This window comes from Vulpes vulpes, chromosome 11 (genome assembly GCF_048418805.1).
Source record: "Vulpes vulpes isolate BD-2025 chromosome 11, VulVul3, whole genome shotgun sequence".
Lineage (NCBI taxonomy): Eukaryota > Metazoa > Chordata > Mammalia > Carnivora > Canidae > Vulpes > Vulpes vulpes.
The window spans coordinates 70827304-70847221 of record NC_132790.1 but is presented as its reverse complement, the minus strand read 5'-3'; the positions used below and the strand labels follow the sequence as shown (position 1 = coordinate 70847221).

The following is a 19918-nucleotide window of genomic DNA, read 5'->3' as shown; positions in this document are numbered from 1 at the left end:
GATAAAATTGAACTCTTCTTCAGCCTTATCTCAGAGCTGTCCCATCACTCTACTCTACTCTTTTCTCTTGTTCCCTGCATAACCACTGTTCTGAATATAAGCCAATCTATCCAGTTTGTTTCTTCAAAGACTTTAACATAGATATGTATCCATAAACAATATAAAATATTATTTTATATTTCTAGTTTATACATTAGGATCACACTGTATGTGTGCTGCAACTTGCTTTCCTCCTGTAGCATTTTGGTAGACATTATTTGGGGCATACTTGTTCTTAATATGAAAACTTGGGGGGAATCCCTGGGTGGTTCAGCGATCTAGTGCCTGCCTTTCGCCCAGAGCGTGATCCTGGAGTTCCAGGATCGAGTCCCACGTTGGGCTCCCTGCATGGAGCCTGCTTCTTCTCCCTCTGCCTGTGTCTCTGCCTCTCTCTCTCTCTCTCTCTCTCTTTCAGTATCTCTCATGAATAAATAAATAAAATCTTTTTAAAAATATATGAAGAACTTGGTACATATATAAGAACATATCAAACACGTAAGTTATAAGACTGATAATAAAACAGATAACTCCTGAATCCACCATACGCACTGAAAAGTAGAACATCACTAGAACCATTGAAGTTCCTGTGTGTTGCTATTACTATCTGATTCTACCCAGGCGACTACTCTTTTGAGCTTTGTTCTCATTTATTTTCTTGCCTTACCACATATGTATGTATCCTTAACAATCTGTTTTCTTGTTTGCTTGTTTTTAAACTTGGTGAAAATAGTATCATACATATATATATAATATATTCCTTTAGACTTGCTTTTTTATTCAATATGACACTTTTAAGATTTATCCATGTTAATCAGTATATTTTTACTGTTGTGTAGTATTCCTTTGGGTGAATTTATTCCTTTTTCTGTCAATGGACATTTTTGTTTTTTCCAATTTTGCTATTAAAAATAGTATTTCCATGACTATTCTTGTGTATGACTTCTAGTGCACATGTATAAAAATTTCCCTGAGGTATGTACCTAAGATTGCAATTGAAATACTGGAACATAGGAGTGTATAGATTCAACTTAAGTAGATAAGTCCACTTTCTTATCCAAAGTCATTGAAAGCTCTTCAGCAACGTGTAGAAGTTTTTGTTTATCCACATCCTCAGCAACACTTCATTTTGTCACACATTTATTTTTGCCTATACATTGTGTAAAATAATATTGAACTGTAATTTTAAGTTTCATTTTCCTGATTTTAATGAAATTGAATAAATCATATGAAATTATTGGCCATTCATGTTTCTTCTTTTTGAAAATGCCTATTTTGTCTTTTCTAAGGGATTGCTAGTCCTTTTCTTATTGATTCATAGGAATTAGTATGCTCTGGACACTAGAATTTGGTCTATTTTATGTTATCCGAATATCTTTTCTGTTTCATTAGGCAACCTCTAAAACTTCTGACTTTTGCATTGATGTGTGCTTAATCCATCTAGAATAAAGTTTTGTATATTTATTGAAGTAAAAATCCAGTTTTCTCTTAGCCATATTCAAAAAACTGTTTTCTTAGCCCCATTACTTCTGACATGTATCAGATTCCTGAAATTGTGTGGAAAAGTTTGAGGAGTTCCTTTGAACTTCCAAACACATGTTAGCATCAAGTTGTCAAGTTTCATTTTTTAAATAACTGTTAGACTTTTGATTGGAATTGTATTGGATCAGTTTGGAAAAAGTTGATATCTGTAGGATGCTGGTCTCCCTACTCATAAACTTGTTATCTCCCTCCATTTATTTGATTCTCTTTGTATTTCAATAAGTTTTATTATTTCCTCCATTATTAAAGTCTTAATATTTTTTATGAAACTTACCCATAGTTTTTTTGGGTATTTTTAATACTATTATAAAAGATTTTAAAATATATTTTCTGGGATGCCTGGGTGGCTCAGCGGTTGATCATCTGCCTTCAGCACAGAGCATGATCCAGGAGTTCTGGGATCAGGTCCAACATTGGGCTTCCTGCGAGGAACCTGCTTCTCCCTCTTCCTGTCTCTGCCTCCTTTCTGTGTCTCTCATGAGTAAATAAAATCTTTTTTAAAAATGTCTATTTTTGTTGTGTTGAAATGCAGTTGATTTTTCATATTGATTTTGTATCTAGCCACTTTGTAAAATTTTATTAAGTTTAATAAATTGTGTATAGGTTTTTCTGTGTACATAAATACTACAAGCACTCACAGTTTTATTTTTTCTATCCCAATCCATACACCTATTATTTTTTCCTTCCTTGTGTCTTTCATACCTTGATGAATATGATCTCTAGTACAGTAAGGATTAGAAGTAGATCTAGTGGGCATTTTAAAGGATATGCTTTTGATATTTTGCCACTGAATATATCAGTTGCTATGAAATTTTTGGTAGATGTTCTTTATCAGGTTAAAGAAGTTTCCATCTTAAAAAAAAGAAATGTCCATCTATTCCAATTTTGCTGAAAGTGTTTTTTTTTTTTTTTAATCATGAATGGCTATTATTGAAGTCTATTGAGTGCTTTTCCTACACCCATTGAGATTATCCTTTTTTCTTAACTTTAAATCTCTTAGTTTGGTAAATTACATTAATAAATGTTCTATTATTAAACTATCCTTGCATTCCCAGAATATATCCCAATTTAGTTAAGATGTGTGCTTTTTTGATATACTGCTTAAGTTTTTGTAGATGTAAACTAATTTCAAAATAAAGAGTAGTAGCTAAATTTTTGTTGACAATCAAATCTTCCCCAAAGGGTTGCCCACTTTGCTACAGTATGTGAGAGGAATTTATGGCTATTAGATGCAGGTATTAGCTTGAAGTAGCAAAAAAAGAACACTGAAAAGCTAAATTATAATCTCATTTTGCCCTTCTGTTCATTTGAGAATATAATTAACTTGACTCATGCGGGCCTTTATTTTCCTTAGTGAGTTTGTCTGAGACTCAGGCAGATGTTTACTACTAGTAGTCATGTGGCTTCACTTGAATTCCTATTAATCCATCATCATTGAACCAATATATAGTTAATAGGCTCTAAGACAAGGCAAAAAATATATTCCTCAAGGACCTTCTAGGGAGAGACAGAAAAGTAAACACTTTAAAAACAATTACAGGAATGCCTGGCCAGCTCAGTTGGTAGAGCATGTGAATCTTGATCTTGTGTTTGTGAGTTCAAGCCCCACGTTTGGCATAGAACTTACGTTTAAAAAAAAAATTCTTTTTAATTAAAAACATGGTTATAAAATACAATGATACATCTTGTTTTCTATAAACCAAACTATTCATGATACATAGGGGTTAAGGGGGCAGAGATTCTTTGGCTGGAGAGAAAAGAGAAAGATTGAGATGATATATGATATTTGAGCTGAGTTTTATAGATAATGAACATTTACTGATCTCCCTGAACCTCATTTGTATTCTTAGTTGTTAACAAAGGAATTAGAATACTTTTTATTAGACTTTTTTTTTTGTCTCTAATGGCCCTTCTGTCCTTCAAAAAGTTGTTTCTTTCACCCTATGACTATATCGTCTTTTTCAGGACCGTATGAATAATTTCATGCTTTATTAAACATTTGTGCTCCTACCTCTGGTCTTTGATCCTAGGAATCTTTTGTTCAATAGGTGCAGGGTTGTGAATGGCAAAACAGAATCTTCCTAGTTCTGTTTTATTAAGTAATACCAACATCTTTTCTTTATAGAGTATTAATGATATTGACAAATGAATCATCATATAGAATTACCCTGTTTCTGTTGTGTTTTTGTGGAATTGCTCAATTTATTACCATAACTAGAATTTTTTAAATTCCAGGGTTTACATAATCTCTAAGTACATTTCATTTGTATGTCTTATTTCAGTGCTGGACCCAAAGGAGACAACATTTATGAATGGAGGTCAACTATATTGGGACCCCCAGGATCTGTCTATGAAGGAGGGGTGTTCTTTCTTGACATTACCTTTTCACCAGACTATCCGTTTAAACCCCCTAAGGTCAGTATAAAGTGTTCATCCATTTTTAGCAATATGTATTGTTGTATATGTCTATACATATACATATTCTTAAATATACATATCTAGGAATGCATGTCTATTCTGTTAACATAGACAACTTCCCAGGGCTAATTGTGTGGAAAAGGAAACCAAATGTGAAAAAATATAGGCTATTTCCTACCCCATCTCCTTACTCATATTTCACTGCTTTTTCTCATCATTTCTCACTGTCTCTTTTCTGTGGTTTATGCTATAATGTAACATAAAGCAACATATTATGAGTGGGACTAGGTGAGTGAGAATGGGCTTATGCCAGCCCTAGAACCCAGGAAACCAGACATAGCCTGAAGCTGAGGCCAGAGCCAAGCCCCAGAGCCAGCCTGAATGTGGAGGGAGCCCCATAAGGCAGGTCTCAGGACACCAGCTATGGAGTTTTGATGCCTCCACAGTTCAGCTGATCACATGAAGTATACATGCGCTAGAATGGAAAGTATGACCTACAAAGACTTGAAAGTGATGCCAAGAAAATTTATTGAAAAAGTATTTGTCATAGTTGATTAATATAAATGACTAATTAATGACCCATAGGGGAACTTACACTTATTTAAGACAAGATTATATACTTTAAAAATTCTTCACATTCCTTTCTACTGCCTGTAAGTCAGTTATTTGATGAATAAATTTATTCTTCACTTTGGAAAGGAAAAGTCCCTAAGGACACTGACTGTGTATTGGCCACCAAGAAAAAAACTCTCATTTGACCTGACTTAATCTCTCAATGCAGAGGGAAATAAAACTTGCTTGAGTTGCAGTTTGGAATGGACAGTTTTAAAAAAGTAAAAATAGGACTATACCTTTACCATGAATTTCTGTAATTCCCCTCCCTCTCTTTTTTCTCCCCTCTCTCCTCCTTCCTTCCTTCCTTTCCATTGATGCTTGGATATTGTTTCTTACCACAGCAAAAGTAATAACTATAATTTTACCAAAGAAGGAACCCAGACACAGAAAAACTGAGTAACTTTCCTAGCATTACACAGCAAGCAAATAGTAGTGTTACCAGTACTTGAACCCAGAAGTCTGACCCTAAAGCCTGTGTTCCTTTCTATATTACATGATACATTTATCCGAACTGACAGAGCTGGTGACATTGGTGATCACCCATACTTGCATTAGGTTTGGTTTTCAGTGATAAAGCCATAGTACATGTCATATTTATTTTCTCCTTTTACTGGATGGGAACCTTATGTCTTTCATTCTACTTGGGGCCAGTCCATAAATCACTGGGAGTACTTATTGCACTGCCAGTGATGAGGAACCTTTCTCTGACTGCCTCTTCCGTAAAGGAAATACAGAGTGGGGAAGAGGAGGGAAAATTCAAATCAAGTAGTTGTGCTGCTTGTGAATTTGGTATAGGGTGTTTTGTGCATCTGAAATGTACATCTCAGAAAATGTGTAGGCTTATCCAAGTCCTGCATGACAGAAACATGTAGATTAAAGCTGGAAGGGAGAACTAGTAGATTAGATAAAATAATGCAGTTTCCAAAAAGGCCTCAAAAGGATGGTCCAAAACAAGATGGAATTTAACACAGCTAAATGTGTAGTATTTCAGTAACAGTCAGAAAGAAATCATGATACAAGAAGGAGAGACCTACTTTATTTTCATATAAATAAAATTTGTGGGCTTTTGGCTAACTAAAATTCGGTGGGAACTTAAGATTCTTGAAACCTCAAGGAGACATTTTTAGGAGTACAATCCTCAGAACTCCAAACCAATCGCACTGTATCTGTAGTGCCTCATTCACTTCTAAGCTCTTCATTTTAAGAGCAAACAAGAATAAGCTGGGGAGTCATCTACACTCTTGAATTTCTTCACTGGTTAAAACACTACAGTGGATATCAGTTGTACCAACTCATTTCTTTTCTAAAACACCCTTCTTGGGTGTTACCTTTCACAGATGAGGAAATTTAGATGAGGCTTAGAGCAGTTTCCTATAATAGACCACCAAGAATTTACTGATTTCTGACTTCACAGACCATGTACTTTCCACTGAATTATACATAGTTAACCTAGAGATGTTTACTAGTAAAAATAGGACATAGGAGGAATGTGATATCTCTCCTCAAATGCTTTAGGAACTGTGGTATGGGATTTAGGCCTTATTCTGGATGGCTGGGTGGGACAAAAATAGAAGCAGGAGTGTATCAGTTACAGGGATATATATATTAATTCTTACAAGGAAAATCTGAACCACAGCTATATAGTCTGCTTTTGAATAGCTCTACTTTGACACAGTAGGCTTCATTTTACTGGGAGTAAATATTTGCCAGTATTTCTGTTTTTTAAAAAAAAAAAAGAAAGCTAAATTAGTACCTGTCAAGAATATTACTAGAAAAAAAATAAGCTCCTAAACTGAATGAATATGATTAAACAGTTTCTTAGGACAAAGGAAAAATCAAATTTTGGTAACTCAAATTTCAATTTAAATGCACATTTATTTGAAACCCGTGGGAAGTTTTTTAAAAATTTATCATCACCTAATTTACCAATTTTAGAAACCAGATTTTGTAGACAGATACGCTGTTCTAAGGGGGAAAGTTTGTGGTGTCTTGAAAGCTATTAACTAAAGACTTTTTTTATTAATAATTTTGAAGTACCATGTCCATGCCTTTCTAATCTAATCTATTCTTCTAAATAGGCTGCATTTGGAGTTGTCTTGGTTTTTTTCTCTGTTGCCCTCATCTTTTTCCATCAATATTAGCCACATACTTTGATTAATGAAACATTTCCAATGCTCTGAAGAATGAACCCAGTTAGCAGTAGGTGTTAGAATTGTTGGTGAGACCAGAGGTTCACAAATAAACCTGATTGGCTCTCTATTGGTTATCAGATATCCATTTCATAAAATTAGTCTATAGCATAATGAGATCCATGAAATGACTTTTCTTACATTTGGAATCCTTAATGAGGATTGTAAATGCTCTCATGCTCAGATTAAATAATTTAACATATAAACCATTTAGCCAAATTTATCACTTTAAAAAATCAATAAATAAAAATGTGAAAAAATAAATACTGTAGCACTCCAGTACACTTAAACGTCAGTGGAGTGATTTGGATGTCTCTTCAAGCCATAGGAACATTTTGGGAAGAGGACTTCATTAGTTTGAACATCCTCACTCTACACTAGCTAATTGTTCAAAATCAGATGAGCTATTCCAATAATTTCTTCCAGAAGTCATCTAAATTTTAATAAGGCAGTGAAAGCAATTTTTAATTATGTAATATTCATTAAATTTACTATACTAGTTTTAAATAGGGCAAGTACTTGCAAGTGCTGTATCTCAGTACAATTCTTAGTACATTGATTTTCTTATATAATAAATATGTTTATGCCTCTTTTTACTAAATCTACAGCAGTTTTGTTTATATGACATTATTAACTGTGTCTGAAGTATCTCAGTATCTGATACCAGAGCTTCAGGTGAATATTTAACCATCAATGATAATATTATTTCTCTGGGAAGATACCCATTTAATGAAACTATCTGGGAATAACATATTATGGCCAAAAAAAAAAGCAATAATAAAGTACTGGCATATCCCAAAGTTTTTTAATTCTGTATTTCTTTCAATATAGATATATATTTTAGTGTTCTAATTCAGATATCTGTTTATTTGTAAAGTATAAATTGCTTTATATCTTTTTGGGGATTATATTTTCTTATACATAATATAGATATTACTCCTATACTCAAAACCTACTTTTTTTTATGTCTACTGTGTAAATACTTTAATGTTTTTAACTCTGCAAAGTCTACATGTTTGTTACAGAATAAAAAGTAATTGGAGAAACAAAAGGAAAGAATTTAAATTACCTGTAATCCTAACCCAAAAATTATTCATGCCATTTTATATATCTTTTTTGAGATTTTGATCTCTGCATAAAAATATATTATATGCATGCGCACAAATAGATACATAAATATTGGGCCATATTTCCCCTGGTTTTAGAATTACTTTTTACCTAGTATTCTGTTTTCACCCAACACTCTATTTTCCAATAAACACATAACCGCATTAGAATTATCGAGGCTCCATAATATTCCATTGTATAAATATACCAAATTTAATTTCCTGTTATTGAACATAAGCTGTTGCCAACATATCTGTTATAGTAGTGATGTGATTAACATTCTTTTAATTACATATTTTGTATGCTTGCATAATTATTTCCTGAGGCTAAATTTGTTGACATGGAACTTCTGGGTAGATGGGTTTATATATATATTTGTAGAATTTTGTTAAAGGTTGACAAGTTGCCCTCCAGAAAAATTGTAGCAGTTTACGTCATGGCCATCAACATAGTGATAATACAGTACTTCCCTTCCCTCTGCTCAGTTCTGAGGATTCCTTATCTTTTTTAATCTTTGCCAACCCAGTAGATGAAAAGTAATATTTCATGGTTGCTTTATATTTATTTGACTACCAGTGAGATGTAGAAGTTTTCACATATACTATTGTCCAGTTATTTGTATTTTTCTGAATAATATGAAAAGATTTTTTCTTGAAAGTTATATACCAAGTAAAATTAACAAGCATACTTGAAAAATTCAGAAGCAAAATAATAGAATATGCTTTATTTCTATAAAAACACTTTAAAAATATTGTGACACCCTGTGTCTGATATTTTGTTTCTCAGAGATTCTAATGACATACATACTAATTAGGTAACAGGTAGATCTTTGTTTTTACAGTAGAAATGCATAGAGGTAGCCTATTCATAATTTGGCTTTTTCTGTCTTCCTGTGGAACTGCATATTTTATAAAATATAAATAGGCATTTTAAACAGATTTAAGAGTAGGTAGGTAGGAAAATGAAATGTGTTTGTTATTTTAGCATTTCAGGCAGCCTGTGCACAAGTCACACAAGTTCTCAGTATTCCTGTCTATTACTGGAAAACGTTGTTTTCTTTGATAATGGCAAGATGGTATTTGCCGGTAGGTATTTTCCAAAAAGGAATGATAAAATTTGTGCTTAAAATGTTTAAAAAATTACATATGTATGTAGAAGTATTTGTGTAGAGTATTTTGTGTGACTTCTTTAATAATAATATCTAAAAGCTTATTTAATTATAGTTGGTTTTTCATAACAATTTTATCAAATATATTTTAAAATAAATCTTAGAGATCATTTCAGTATATTTTATGTTTTATGGTTTTATTTTTTTATAAAATCTAAACTGAATTGCTTACTAATGAAATGTCATTAAATAGGAAAGGTCTTAACTGGTTTCAGACAATGAAATAGGTTAAGTTAGGTCCATCCGATTTTCAAAATCTTTATCATCCTCATTAGATTTTAACCTTAAATTGCCAGGTCAAGGCTAATCATGAATAAAGTAGCTAATTAGTTATAGTAAGAAGCAATGATATTCAACATTTAAAAGCCAGAGAGAAACTTATAACTAAAGTTCAACAAGGAGTTCTACTTTTTATTCCAATTAAGTTATTATTTACTTAGCTTTATTGTTTCTGCTATTGCTCAAAGAAGAAAGTTGGTTGTGTGTCTCAGGATTTTCAGAAAGAGCAGTGGTTTACATGTGTAAATGCAGCTTCCCACTCATTTGCTCATTTGCTGGCCTTGGAGGTAGAATACACAGTTGTCCTGGAGTAATGTGAATTAACTTGTTTAACCTGAGCTTGTATGTTCGCGTAAAGCCTACCTGTGGATTAAGTGCTTTCATATCTATTGAATTGCCTTTTTGGCTTCTCCAGCTTGACACCCAGTAGTCACCCAAACTTAATTGGTCCAAACCCAAACTATTGATTGCACAACCCCATTCCACTCCTGCCAAACCAGCTCCTCCAGGCTTCCGCATCTCAGTGAATGAGAATTCCATTTTTCTTGTGGCTGAAATTAAAAACTATTGTCATCTTTAACTTTTATAAGTCAGATATGTTCATTCATTGACTAAAGCTTTTCAGCGATTCCAACTCACTGGATAAAAGCACATAAAACCCCTTTTCAAAATCACTATCACCCTTGGCTCAAATACTCTAAGCATGTTTCCTCCACAGAGCCTTTACATTTGTTCTTCCTTCTGCTTTCATTGTTTTCCTCTGCCTGAAATTCTTATGGTTCACTCCATTTTTCCCTTCAGATATCTGCTCAGATGTTAACTTTTCAAAGAAGCTCTTGCATGACAATTCTTAACCACCTTCTGACCCCGTGAACTTCCCCACCATAACCACCATACTTGATTTTTCTCCATTTCACTTCTCCCTCCTGGCATTATGTAGTACCTTGTCTAAGGGTTTATTATGTTTACCTTTCTTCAGTTAGTATGTAAAGTGCAGGAGCACAAAGACTTCATCTTGATGTCACTCCTAAATTCCTGGCACCTAAAACGGTACCTGACAGTTCAGTAGGCATTCAGTAAAAATATGTTCATTTAATCCATACAACTTTGCCATTAAGACAGTACTTATTACTACCATCACTCCCATTTATAGACTAGAAAACCTAGGCTTATGGAGGTTAAGTGGTCCACAGGTCACATGGAAAGTAGGTAGCAAAACTGGAAACCAAACCCAGTTCTAAACTGAACTTTTCAATCCCCAGTTGTAGAGAAGATTTAAATGATTTATATCCCTGGAAGAAGGAATACTCCTTAGATTTTATACTCTTAGATTTTATACTCTGGTATAGGTTAATTATATCAGATCATACACTAAACCAGATTTTTTGGGGAGGGAAATGAAATTGATGATACAAGAAGGAAAGAATGTTAGGAGGAGATTGCAAATGCCTATCTTTCAGTTTTGGCAAGGATCCTCTTTCCAAAGGCACCTGACCCATTTTCTCCAGTGTATTCATACTTCATAGACACTGAGGCATTAATTTATGTTAACAGTAAATAACTGATTTCTACATTTTGTTAGCCCTAAACTAAGGAGAAGTTACTTCCCACTTCACAGGTCATTTTCACATTTGATTATTGTCAAAACAGCCTTATATCTTCAGTGTCTTAACTGGGCTACAGTATTACTTGTATCTCATGAGTCAAAAAGTTTTCTTTTTTTAGTCCATTCTCCTTTGTGATAAACCATTTTAAAATGCCATGCTATAATTTAATGTGTGAAATTTCAAAATGAATCTGATGAGTAAAAATAGATCATAACAGTGGCTATTGTTTAAAACAATACACATTGCATCCATTCATATATCCAACCACTACCCCCCAACTATCACAATTCAATTTAAAAATTACTAAAAATAAGGATTGGATTTTGTTTGTTTTCAGGGCAAGGAATACCAACTTTATTTGTTCTAAACCAAATTAAATATGCTGATAAGCTAAAAAGGAATTAGCCATTTGTCTCAGAGGAAGTTCAGTTTTATCATATTTTATCAAGATTTCTCTATCTAGTTTCCTGTAGTCTAATGCAGTTCCAGACTTTGGAGAAAGACCTTTAGTTTGTCATTGTCTTCCCTGAGATGCTTATTGCCCAAGACATCTTAACCTATTTGGGTTGGATTAAGCTTTGCCCAAACTGATGGAGTTGGTATGTAATCAGCCTCTCTGATACCTACTCACACCTTCTTGCCAAAGAAGTAGGGATCTCAAGTATTTTGCTGTGTTCCTTCATACTCTGGAGTTCCTTTCTCTGTGGCCCCACTCTAAATGCAGTTGGTATTTGTTGATATTACTGTCAGCATAATTGAAAGGAATGGGCAGACCTAAATGCCTTCACAAAGGATGTTCTTCTACAGGGGGGGGTTCAATGAACAAAGGAAATTGGAGTGAGACCTTCAGATGTTTGTAAAATGAGGAGCTTTCTTGTTGTCACGCCAGGGAAAGATGGCAACTCACTTATCAGAGAGAGGTGATTTCTCCAAAGAAGGGTTCCCAGATTTAGACAAGTGATGTTCTCCCCTCGCGAAGGTTTTCTGAAGAGAAAAAGGGTGGGGTGGCTTCAAAATGAAATTTTCAGGATCACAAACATCAAAGGGCAGGGATCCACTATTTCCAGAAAACAGGGCACACTGGGAACTCTGAGAGAAACACCATGAGTCACAGAAAATTCAGGGACAGTAAGGCAGTGGTAAAGGAATAGAGCTTGTGAGGAGGGAAAATTCTGCACAACTGAGCCAGAAGAAGCTACACATTTTCACTTTTCTTAACCTTGTATAAAAGAGCCCTGATAAGAACAGATCAAGACAGAACAGAGAGCTTGTGTTTATTGTCTGTAAATTTTAAAACAAATTATTTTCTATCATCCACTTGAGAAATGAGGTGGGGAAATGATATTCTACATGTAAGACAGAATTATGATAGCCTCTACTTTATTTAAAGGTGTTACTTATTTGGATAGCTATATATAATGCTGTTTTATTCAAGCTTGTATAGAATGTGAAGGTCTGAGTTAATTTTTAAGACTACCAGCCAAATATCAACTCCTTTATGGCAAATGATCAAGTTTCCTTGATTTTTTTTTTCCAGAGTTGGATCTGGATCTCTTGATAAGATAGCAGCCTTTAGAGATTTGCTTTTTTAGCAGGTCCAAGGAAAAATTAGGCAGGAAGAAAGGAATGTTTTGAGTTCCCAGATGGCCAAGATCATAGTATGTAATCATGGCTTATCACTGAGTTAGGGGAAAGATCAACTGGTTTTTACCAGTATTATGCAGGTCTTCCTGTAGAAAATAACAAGGAACAAAGTGATATAAAAGTTAAAGATTATAAATAAAATAGTCCTAGCATCAGATAGCTACATTGATTCATACAGGTGTAACTATTCTAAGAACCAGATATATTTTTCTTGTGGTATTAGTATGTTAACATAAACTGCCCCAAAATTCCTGTAAGTTCTTACTAGTTGCTATTAAAATGTCTATGTTAAGGCTAATTTATAAAGCAAAGATTTATCGAGCCCTTCTTTCTGGGTCTTGTTACATAAAGATCAATAAGATACAGCCCCAAGGACCATGTAGACAAGGAGAATAGGCAGGGGCTAATACAGTAGTCCAAGCTAGAAAAGAATGAAGACTATGTTTTGGAGATAAAGACAAGGGAAATATATATATATGAATTCTTCTTTTTATTCCTTTATTTAGTAATTATGTTTATACCATGCAGCATCCAGATACTGGACATATAGAAATGCCTCTTCTTGCAGAGTTTACATTCAAGAAATTATAAAACAAGATTTCTCAATTTCAGCATGATTGATATTTTGGACAAGAGAATTTGTTCTTATGGAGGGATATCCTTTGCATTATAGGATGCAGAGCAGCATCACTGGCCTCTACACACTAGGTGCCAGGAGTAGTCTTCCCCCTCACCTTCGGCCCCCTAATTTGTGACAGACAGAAATGTCTCCAGATATTGTTGAATGTCTTCTAGAGGCTCTAAGGAGATCACCAGTGGTTGAGAAGCAGAATTTTTTTTTTCATTTGAGTATAGTTGACACACAATGTTACATTAGTTTCAGGTATACAGTATAATGATTCATCTTCTTTATACATTATGCTATGCTCACCACAAGTGTAACTTCTGTCTGTCACCATACAACACTATTACAGTATGGTCTACATTCCCTGTGCTGTGCCTTTATTCCTGTAGCTTACTCATTTCATAACTGAAAAACTGTATCTTAAACTCCCCTGTACCCATATTGTCCATTCCCCATACCTCTTCCCTCTGCCAAACATCAGTCTATTTTCTGTATCTATAGGTCTGATTCTGGTTTTTGTCTGTTTGTTTAGAGAAGCACTATTTTAGGCAGTAGTATTGGTATCCACTGTTAACTGATTAGAGACATCTATGAGAATTCTCCAGTTTCTAATCTGAGTAGCCAAAGCCAGGTAATGGGGGAATGGGGTGTCGGGCATGTTTCCTTTGAGAAACTTATAGGACATTTGGGTGGGAAATGTTCATCAGGCAGCTTTACAGGTCTGGGATTCAAATGAGTGATGTGAACTAGAAATACAGGTTTGGGGATTAAAACTCTGTGATAAAGACTTCATTCACAGAAACATGCAATTTTGAACCAAAACTCCATTTTTGGAACTAAAATTTCCAGAATGGGTTTCCCAAGGGAAAGACTGATAATTGGAAAGATTAACAAAACTCACATTTTCTCTTGTGCATTATGTTCTTGGTGTTTGGGGATCAGAGATAATTTTCCATGCAAAAGTACACAATAATGCCTCACAAAATATCATATTGTTATTTTTAAAAGAGTCATCTGTTAATAAATCATAAAAGCATGAACAATTATATCAAGTCAAATAAATTAATCTTCCCACAAGTGCCTAAATAAGGACTAAAATAAATCAAAATAATTACTCCTACAAGAGAATGGATTAAATTACCTTCTTCAAGCTCTCGTTGAGCCTTTTGTTCTGTCTTTAAAATCTACTGATAGTTTGGTGGTTGTGGAGAGTTGTGTATAAGAAATCATACTGTATTTTTTTAATGCTTAGTGTATTACACTAACATTATACTGTAATTTGACATTCATTATCTCACTTGATCCTCTCACTTTGAGAGGTAGGTTTCATTATCAAGGAAACTGAAACTTTTAAGTAATGTCATTAGGATCCCATAGCTAATAAGTTCCAGGGTCTGGATTAGAACTCCTGGCCTCCTAATTTCCATTCCAGCTGCACCAACCCTTTATAGCTATAGTAGCTATGCTCTGAAGTGATCTTTGCTAAAAACACAGTAATCCAGTTTATTGCCAGCAGCCATACTTCGGGTGACCCCTTGTATTCTTTCCTGTAGTTGATGGGAAGCATCCATTTTTGCTTTTGTTTTTGTGGAGAATTAGGCTAAATAAGATTTTTGTTTTGGCATTTGCAAAACTAAAAACCTATATATGTATGGTATGTTATATATTTATATCTCTCCTACATATGGCCACTAATTTATTTTAAACTCTGTCCCTATAGATTATATAAAACAGTTTATTCAGCAAGGAAATAATACATAAAGCAGTATGTTTATTTCAATTTTTTACAGCTATTTTCATTTCCACATTTTTTCTTCCTTTCTCATTTTAAAATATCATGTCTTCCATAATGGTTTGCTTTTAAAATCAACAGTTTCTTTTTTATTGAATTATCCTTAACATACAATATTAGTGTCTGATGTACAACATATTGATTCAACATTTATATACATTACAAAAGGCTCACCATAAGTATAATCACCATCTGTCACCATACAAAGATATTACAGTGTTATTGACTATATATTCCCTGTGCTGTATTTTTCATCCCACTGACCTATTTATTTTATAACTGGAAGTTTTTACCTCATAATTGCCTTTGCCTGTGATGCCCATCTGCCCACTTCCCTCCCCTCTGGCAACCACCAAGTTTTTTTCTTTATTTAAGAGTTATTTCATTTGCTTTAAGATTTCACATGTAAGTGAAATCATTGGCAATTTTGTCTTTCTCAGTCTCACTTATTTCATTTACTATAATACCCTCTACGTCCATTCATGTTGTCACAAATGGCAAGATTTCATTCTTTTTAGTGGCTGAGTAATACTCTATGATAGATATAACATCTTTATCCATTCATGTGTCGATGATGAGTTGATTCTATAACTTAGCTATTATAAGTAATGCAGCAGTAAACAGTAATGCATGTATCTTTTTGAATTAGTGTTTTCATTTTCCTTGGGTAAATACTTAGTAGTGGAGTTACTGGATCATATTTTTTTTTTTTTAACTTTTTGAAAAGCCTCCATGTTGTTTCCCAGAGTGGTTTTATCAGTTTACATTTCCATCACAAGTGTATGAATTAGAGTTCCCTTTTCTCCACATCCTTGCCAATACTTATTTTTTGTCTTTTTGATAGAAGCCATTCTTACTACTATGATATCTCATTCTGGTTTTGATTTGCATTTTCCTGATGATTAGTGATGTTGAACAACTTTTCATGTGTCTGTTAGCCATCTGTATGTCTTCTTTGGACAAATGTCTATTCGGGTCATCTGCCCATTTTTTAATCAGGTCGTTGGGGGTTTTTTGGTATTGAGTTGTAGGAGTTCTTTATATATTTTGGATATTAACCCTTTATTGGGTATATCATTTGAGAATATCTTCCCTCATTTACTAGGTTGCCTTTTTGTTTTGTTGATGATTTCCTTCTTGTGCAAAAGCTTTTTATTTTGGAGTAGTCCCAATAGTTTATTTTTGCATTTGTTTCCCTTTCCTTAGGATGCATATCCATAAATAAGTTACTAAGTCTGATGTCTAAAAAGATTACTGCCTTTGTTTTCTTTTAGCATTTTTATGGTTTCAGGTGTCACATTTAGGTCTTTAATCCATTCTGGGTTTATTTTTGTGTAGAGTATAAGTGGTCAAATTTCATTCTTTTGTATGTGGCTGTCCAGTTTTCCCAACATCATTATTGAAGAGACTTTCTTCTCCCCACTGTATATTCTTGCTTCTTTGTTGTAGGTTAATTGACTGTATAAACATGATTTTATTTCTGGGCTTTCTGTCTTCTTCCATTGATACATATTTCTATTTTTATGTCAGAACTATAACATTTTGATTACTATGGCTTTGTAGTATATCTTGAAATCTGAGACTATGGTACCTCCAGCTTTATTCTTTTTTCTCAGGATTGCTTTGGCTATTCAGAGTCTTTTGTGGGTCCATACATATTTTAGGATTTTTTTCCTAGTTCTGTAAAAAATACTATTGGTGTTTTTTTTATAGGGGTTGTATTGAATCCGTAGATGGCTTTGGGCAGTATGGACATTTTAATAGTGTTCTTACAGTCCATGAGCATGGTATGTCTTTCTGTTTACATTATCTTCATTTACTTTAATCAGTATCTTACTGTTTTCAGTGTACAAATTTTTCACCTTCTTAGTTAAATTTATTCTTAGGTATTTTATTCTTTTTGATAGGATTATAAATAGGATTTTTTCTTAACTTTTTTCTGCTACTTTGTGCATAAAAATGCAACAGATTTCTGTATATTAATTTTATATTTTACTAAATTCATTTATTGGTTCTAATAGTTTTCTGGTAGAGTCCTTAGGGTTTTCTATATATAGTATGTCATCTGCAAATAGTGACAGTTTTACATCCTTAACTATGGATGCTCACTCTTTATTCATTCATTCATCCTTTCTTTCTTTCTTTCTTTCTTTCTTTCTTTCTTTCTTTCTTTTCCTTCCTTCTCTTTCTTCTTTCTTTCTTTCATTTTTGTCTGATTGCTTTAGCTAGGACTTCTAGTATTATGTTAAATAAAATAGTAAGAATGAACATCCTTGTTTTGTTCCTTATCTTAGAGTATTAATAAAGCTTTTTACCAATGAGCATGATGTTAGCTCTAGGTTTGTCATATATGACCTTTATTTATGTTGAGATGTGTTTCCACTATACTCATTTTATTGAAAGGTTTTTTTTTTTTATCAGGTATGGATGTTGGATTTTGTCAAACACTTTTTCTGCATTTAGTGAGATGACAATGTGATTTTTATCCTTCATTTTGTTAATGTGATGTATCACATTGATTTGTGGATATTGAATCATCCTTATTACATACCTGGAATAAATCCCACTTGACCATGGTGAATAATCCTTTTAAAGTATTATTGAATTTGGTTTGCTAATATTTTGTTGAGGATGTTTGTATCTATGTTCATTAGGGATATTGGTCTGTAATTTTTTTGGTACGGTCTTTGTCTAGTGTTGGTATCAGAATAATGCTGGCTTCATAGGATGAATTTGGAAACATTCCTTTGTCTTCTGTTTTTTGAAATGGTTTATTAAGAATAAGTGATAACCTTTTTTTAAGTGTTTGGTAGAATTCAGCTGTAGGTTTGAAATCATATGGTCCTGGGCTTTTGCTTGTTGAGAGCTTGTTTGTTTGTTTAGGATTATTTATTTATTCATGGGAGACATGGGGAGAGAGGCAGAGACAGAGGCATAGGGAGGAGCAGGCCTCCTGCAGGGAGCCTGATGCAGGACTCTATCCCATGACCCTAGGATCATGACCCATGCAAAAGGCAGATGCTCAACCACTGAGCCACCCAGGTGCCCCTTGTTGGGAGTTTTTGGTTACCAATTCAATTCTGTCATTAGTTATCAGTCTGTTCACATTTTCTGTTTCTTCGTGATTTAGTCTTGGAAGATTGCATATTTCTAGGAATTTATCTATTTCTTCTAGTTCATCCAGTTTGTTGGTGTATACTTTTTTGTAGAAGTTTCTTAAAATCTTTTGTATTTCTCTCATGTTGTCACTTCTCTTTCATTTCTGACTTTGAGTTCTCTTTTTTTCCTTGATTTATTAACTTTATCTTTTCAAAGAGCTAGCTCTTAGTCTCATTGATTTTTTTCTATTGCTTTTTAGTCTGTTTCATTTATCTCTGCTTTGGTCTTTATTATTTTCTTTTAATGATGTAAGGCTAGATTGTTTAAATGAAATTGTTTCTTGTGGTAGGCCTGTATCACTCTAAGCTTCCCTCTCTAAGCTATTTATTTTTAAAGTTTTTATTTATTTATTTGAGAGATAGAGCACATGATTGGGGGAGAGGAGCAGAAGAATAAGAAAAAGCAGACTCCCCACTGTGCAGGGAGCTTGATGCAGGGCTTGATCACAGGACCCTGAGATCATGACCTGAGCCAAAGGCAGATACCTAACTGACTGAGCCTCCCAGGTGCTTCAGACTATTTTGTTTTTAGATAGTTTTAAATAGGTGATATGTAAATATATGTATTTACATACATAGTAAAAAATTCAAACACAGAAATTCAAGCAACACAGTAAAAAATTCAAACACAAAAGGTATACAGTAAATTAAGTCTTCCTTTTTGTTGCCTGGCATTTTCATTCTCCAGACATTCCCCTCCAGACATTCTTTTTTCTACATTTGCTTTTTTCAGATTTATTTATTATCTCCCAGATTTTCCTGTATTCATATATGTAGACCAGCTTCATTATAACTATATAATATTTTATTGGATGGATATAACATAATCATTGAACCAGGTTTCCTACAATGGATATATAGGTTATTTCCAGTCTTTTGCCATCATAAATAATACTTCACTAAGAATATTTGTACATATTGTCTTCGTGAATTTGTGTAATGGATAATTTCCTAGAACTAGATTGGTAGAAAAAAAAGGCTATATGTCTCTTCAGTTTTAATGGACTTTTCCCAGACTGCTCTGTTTTCAGAGAAGTTGTACCAACTTACACTGCCAACTTAGATGCGCCTGCCTTTTCCCTACTTCCTCAGCAGTGCTATGTCGCACACCAAGTATCTGACCTTTAACAATTTAATAGATAGGAAAGATTAATTATTTGCATTTCTCTTATTATGAGTAGGAGTAACACCTTTTCATGTGTCTGAAGGTTAGCTTTCTTCTTATTGAAAAGAAACCTTATAGAAACCTGTGCTCTTTATACTTTACAACCATGTAACTTTTGTTGACCCTAAACTCTTGGAATTTAGCATCTATACCTATAGAAAGAGGAAGTCTAACAGTCTTCAAGAGTGACTTAATTTTGCACTGTCGGCAATCGGCCGCTGCTCACTTAAAATCTTTAGTGGTTTCCCATTGCACTTAGAATAAAATTCAGACTTCTTATGTTGACCTACAAGGCTGTCATGGTCTCTCTACCAGCTTCACCACATTGCAGCTCTCCTTGGCCTCCATTTTATCTTCAGGACCTTAGGATTTTCTGATAACCTTTGCTTGGGATCCAGCAAACATGATCCAGTTCTTGTGACCAACACCTTCTCATTCTTCAGGCCTCATCTTTAGTATTATCTAATGAGAGATACATTTCCTGAACACCTTATGTAGCTAGTTCCACACTGATTATTTTCTATCACATCAGATAATTTCTTTCATGAAACATTTCAAAGGTCTGACATTTTT

At 33.8% G+C, this 19918-nt stretch overlaps 1 protein-coding gene across 2 annotated transcripts in view; it reads left to right on the top strand.

The window, feature by feature from the left end:
- Positions 1 to 19918, top strand: part of UBE2E2 (ubiquitin conjugating enzyme E2 E2) — a 358437-nt gene that overhangs the window by 268936 nt on the left and 69583 nt on the right. For both annotated transcript variants that reach the window (XM_026006426.2, XM_026006425.2), the window contains exon 4: positions 3861 to 3993. In XM_026006426.2, coding sequence (XP_025862211.1) covers positions 3861 to 3993 — 133 coding nt within the window. The remainder of the gene's footprint in view (positions 1 to 3860; positions 3994 to 19918) is intronic.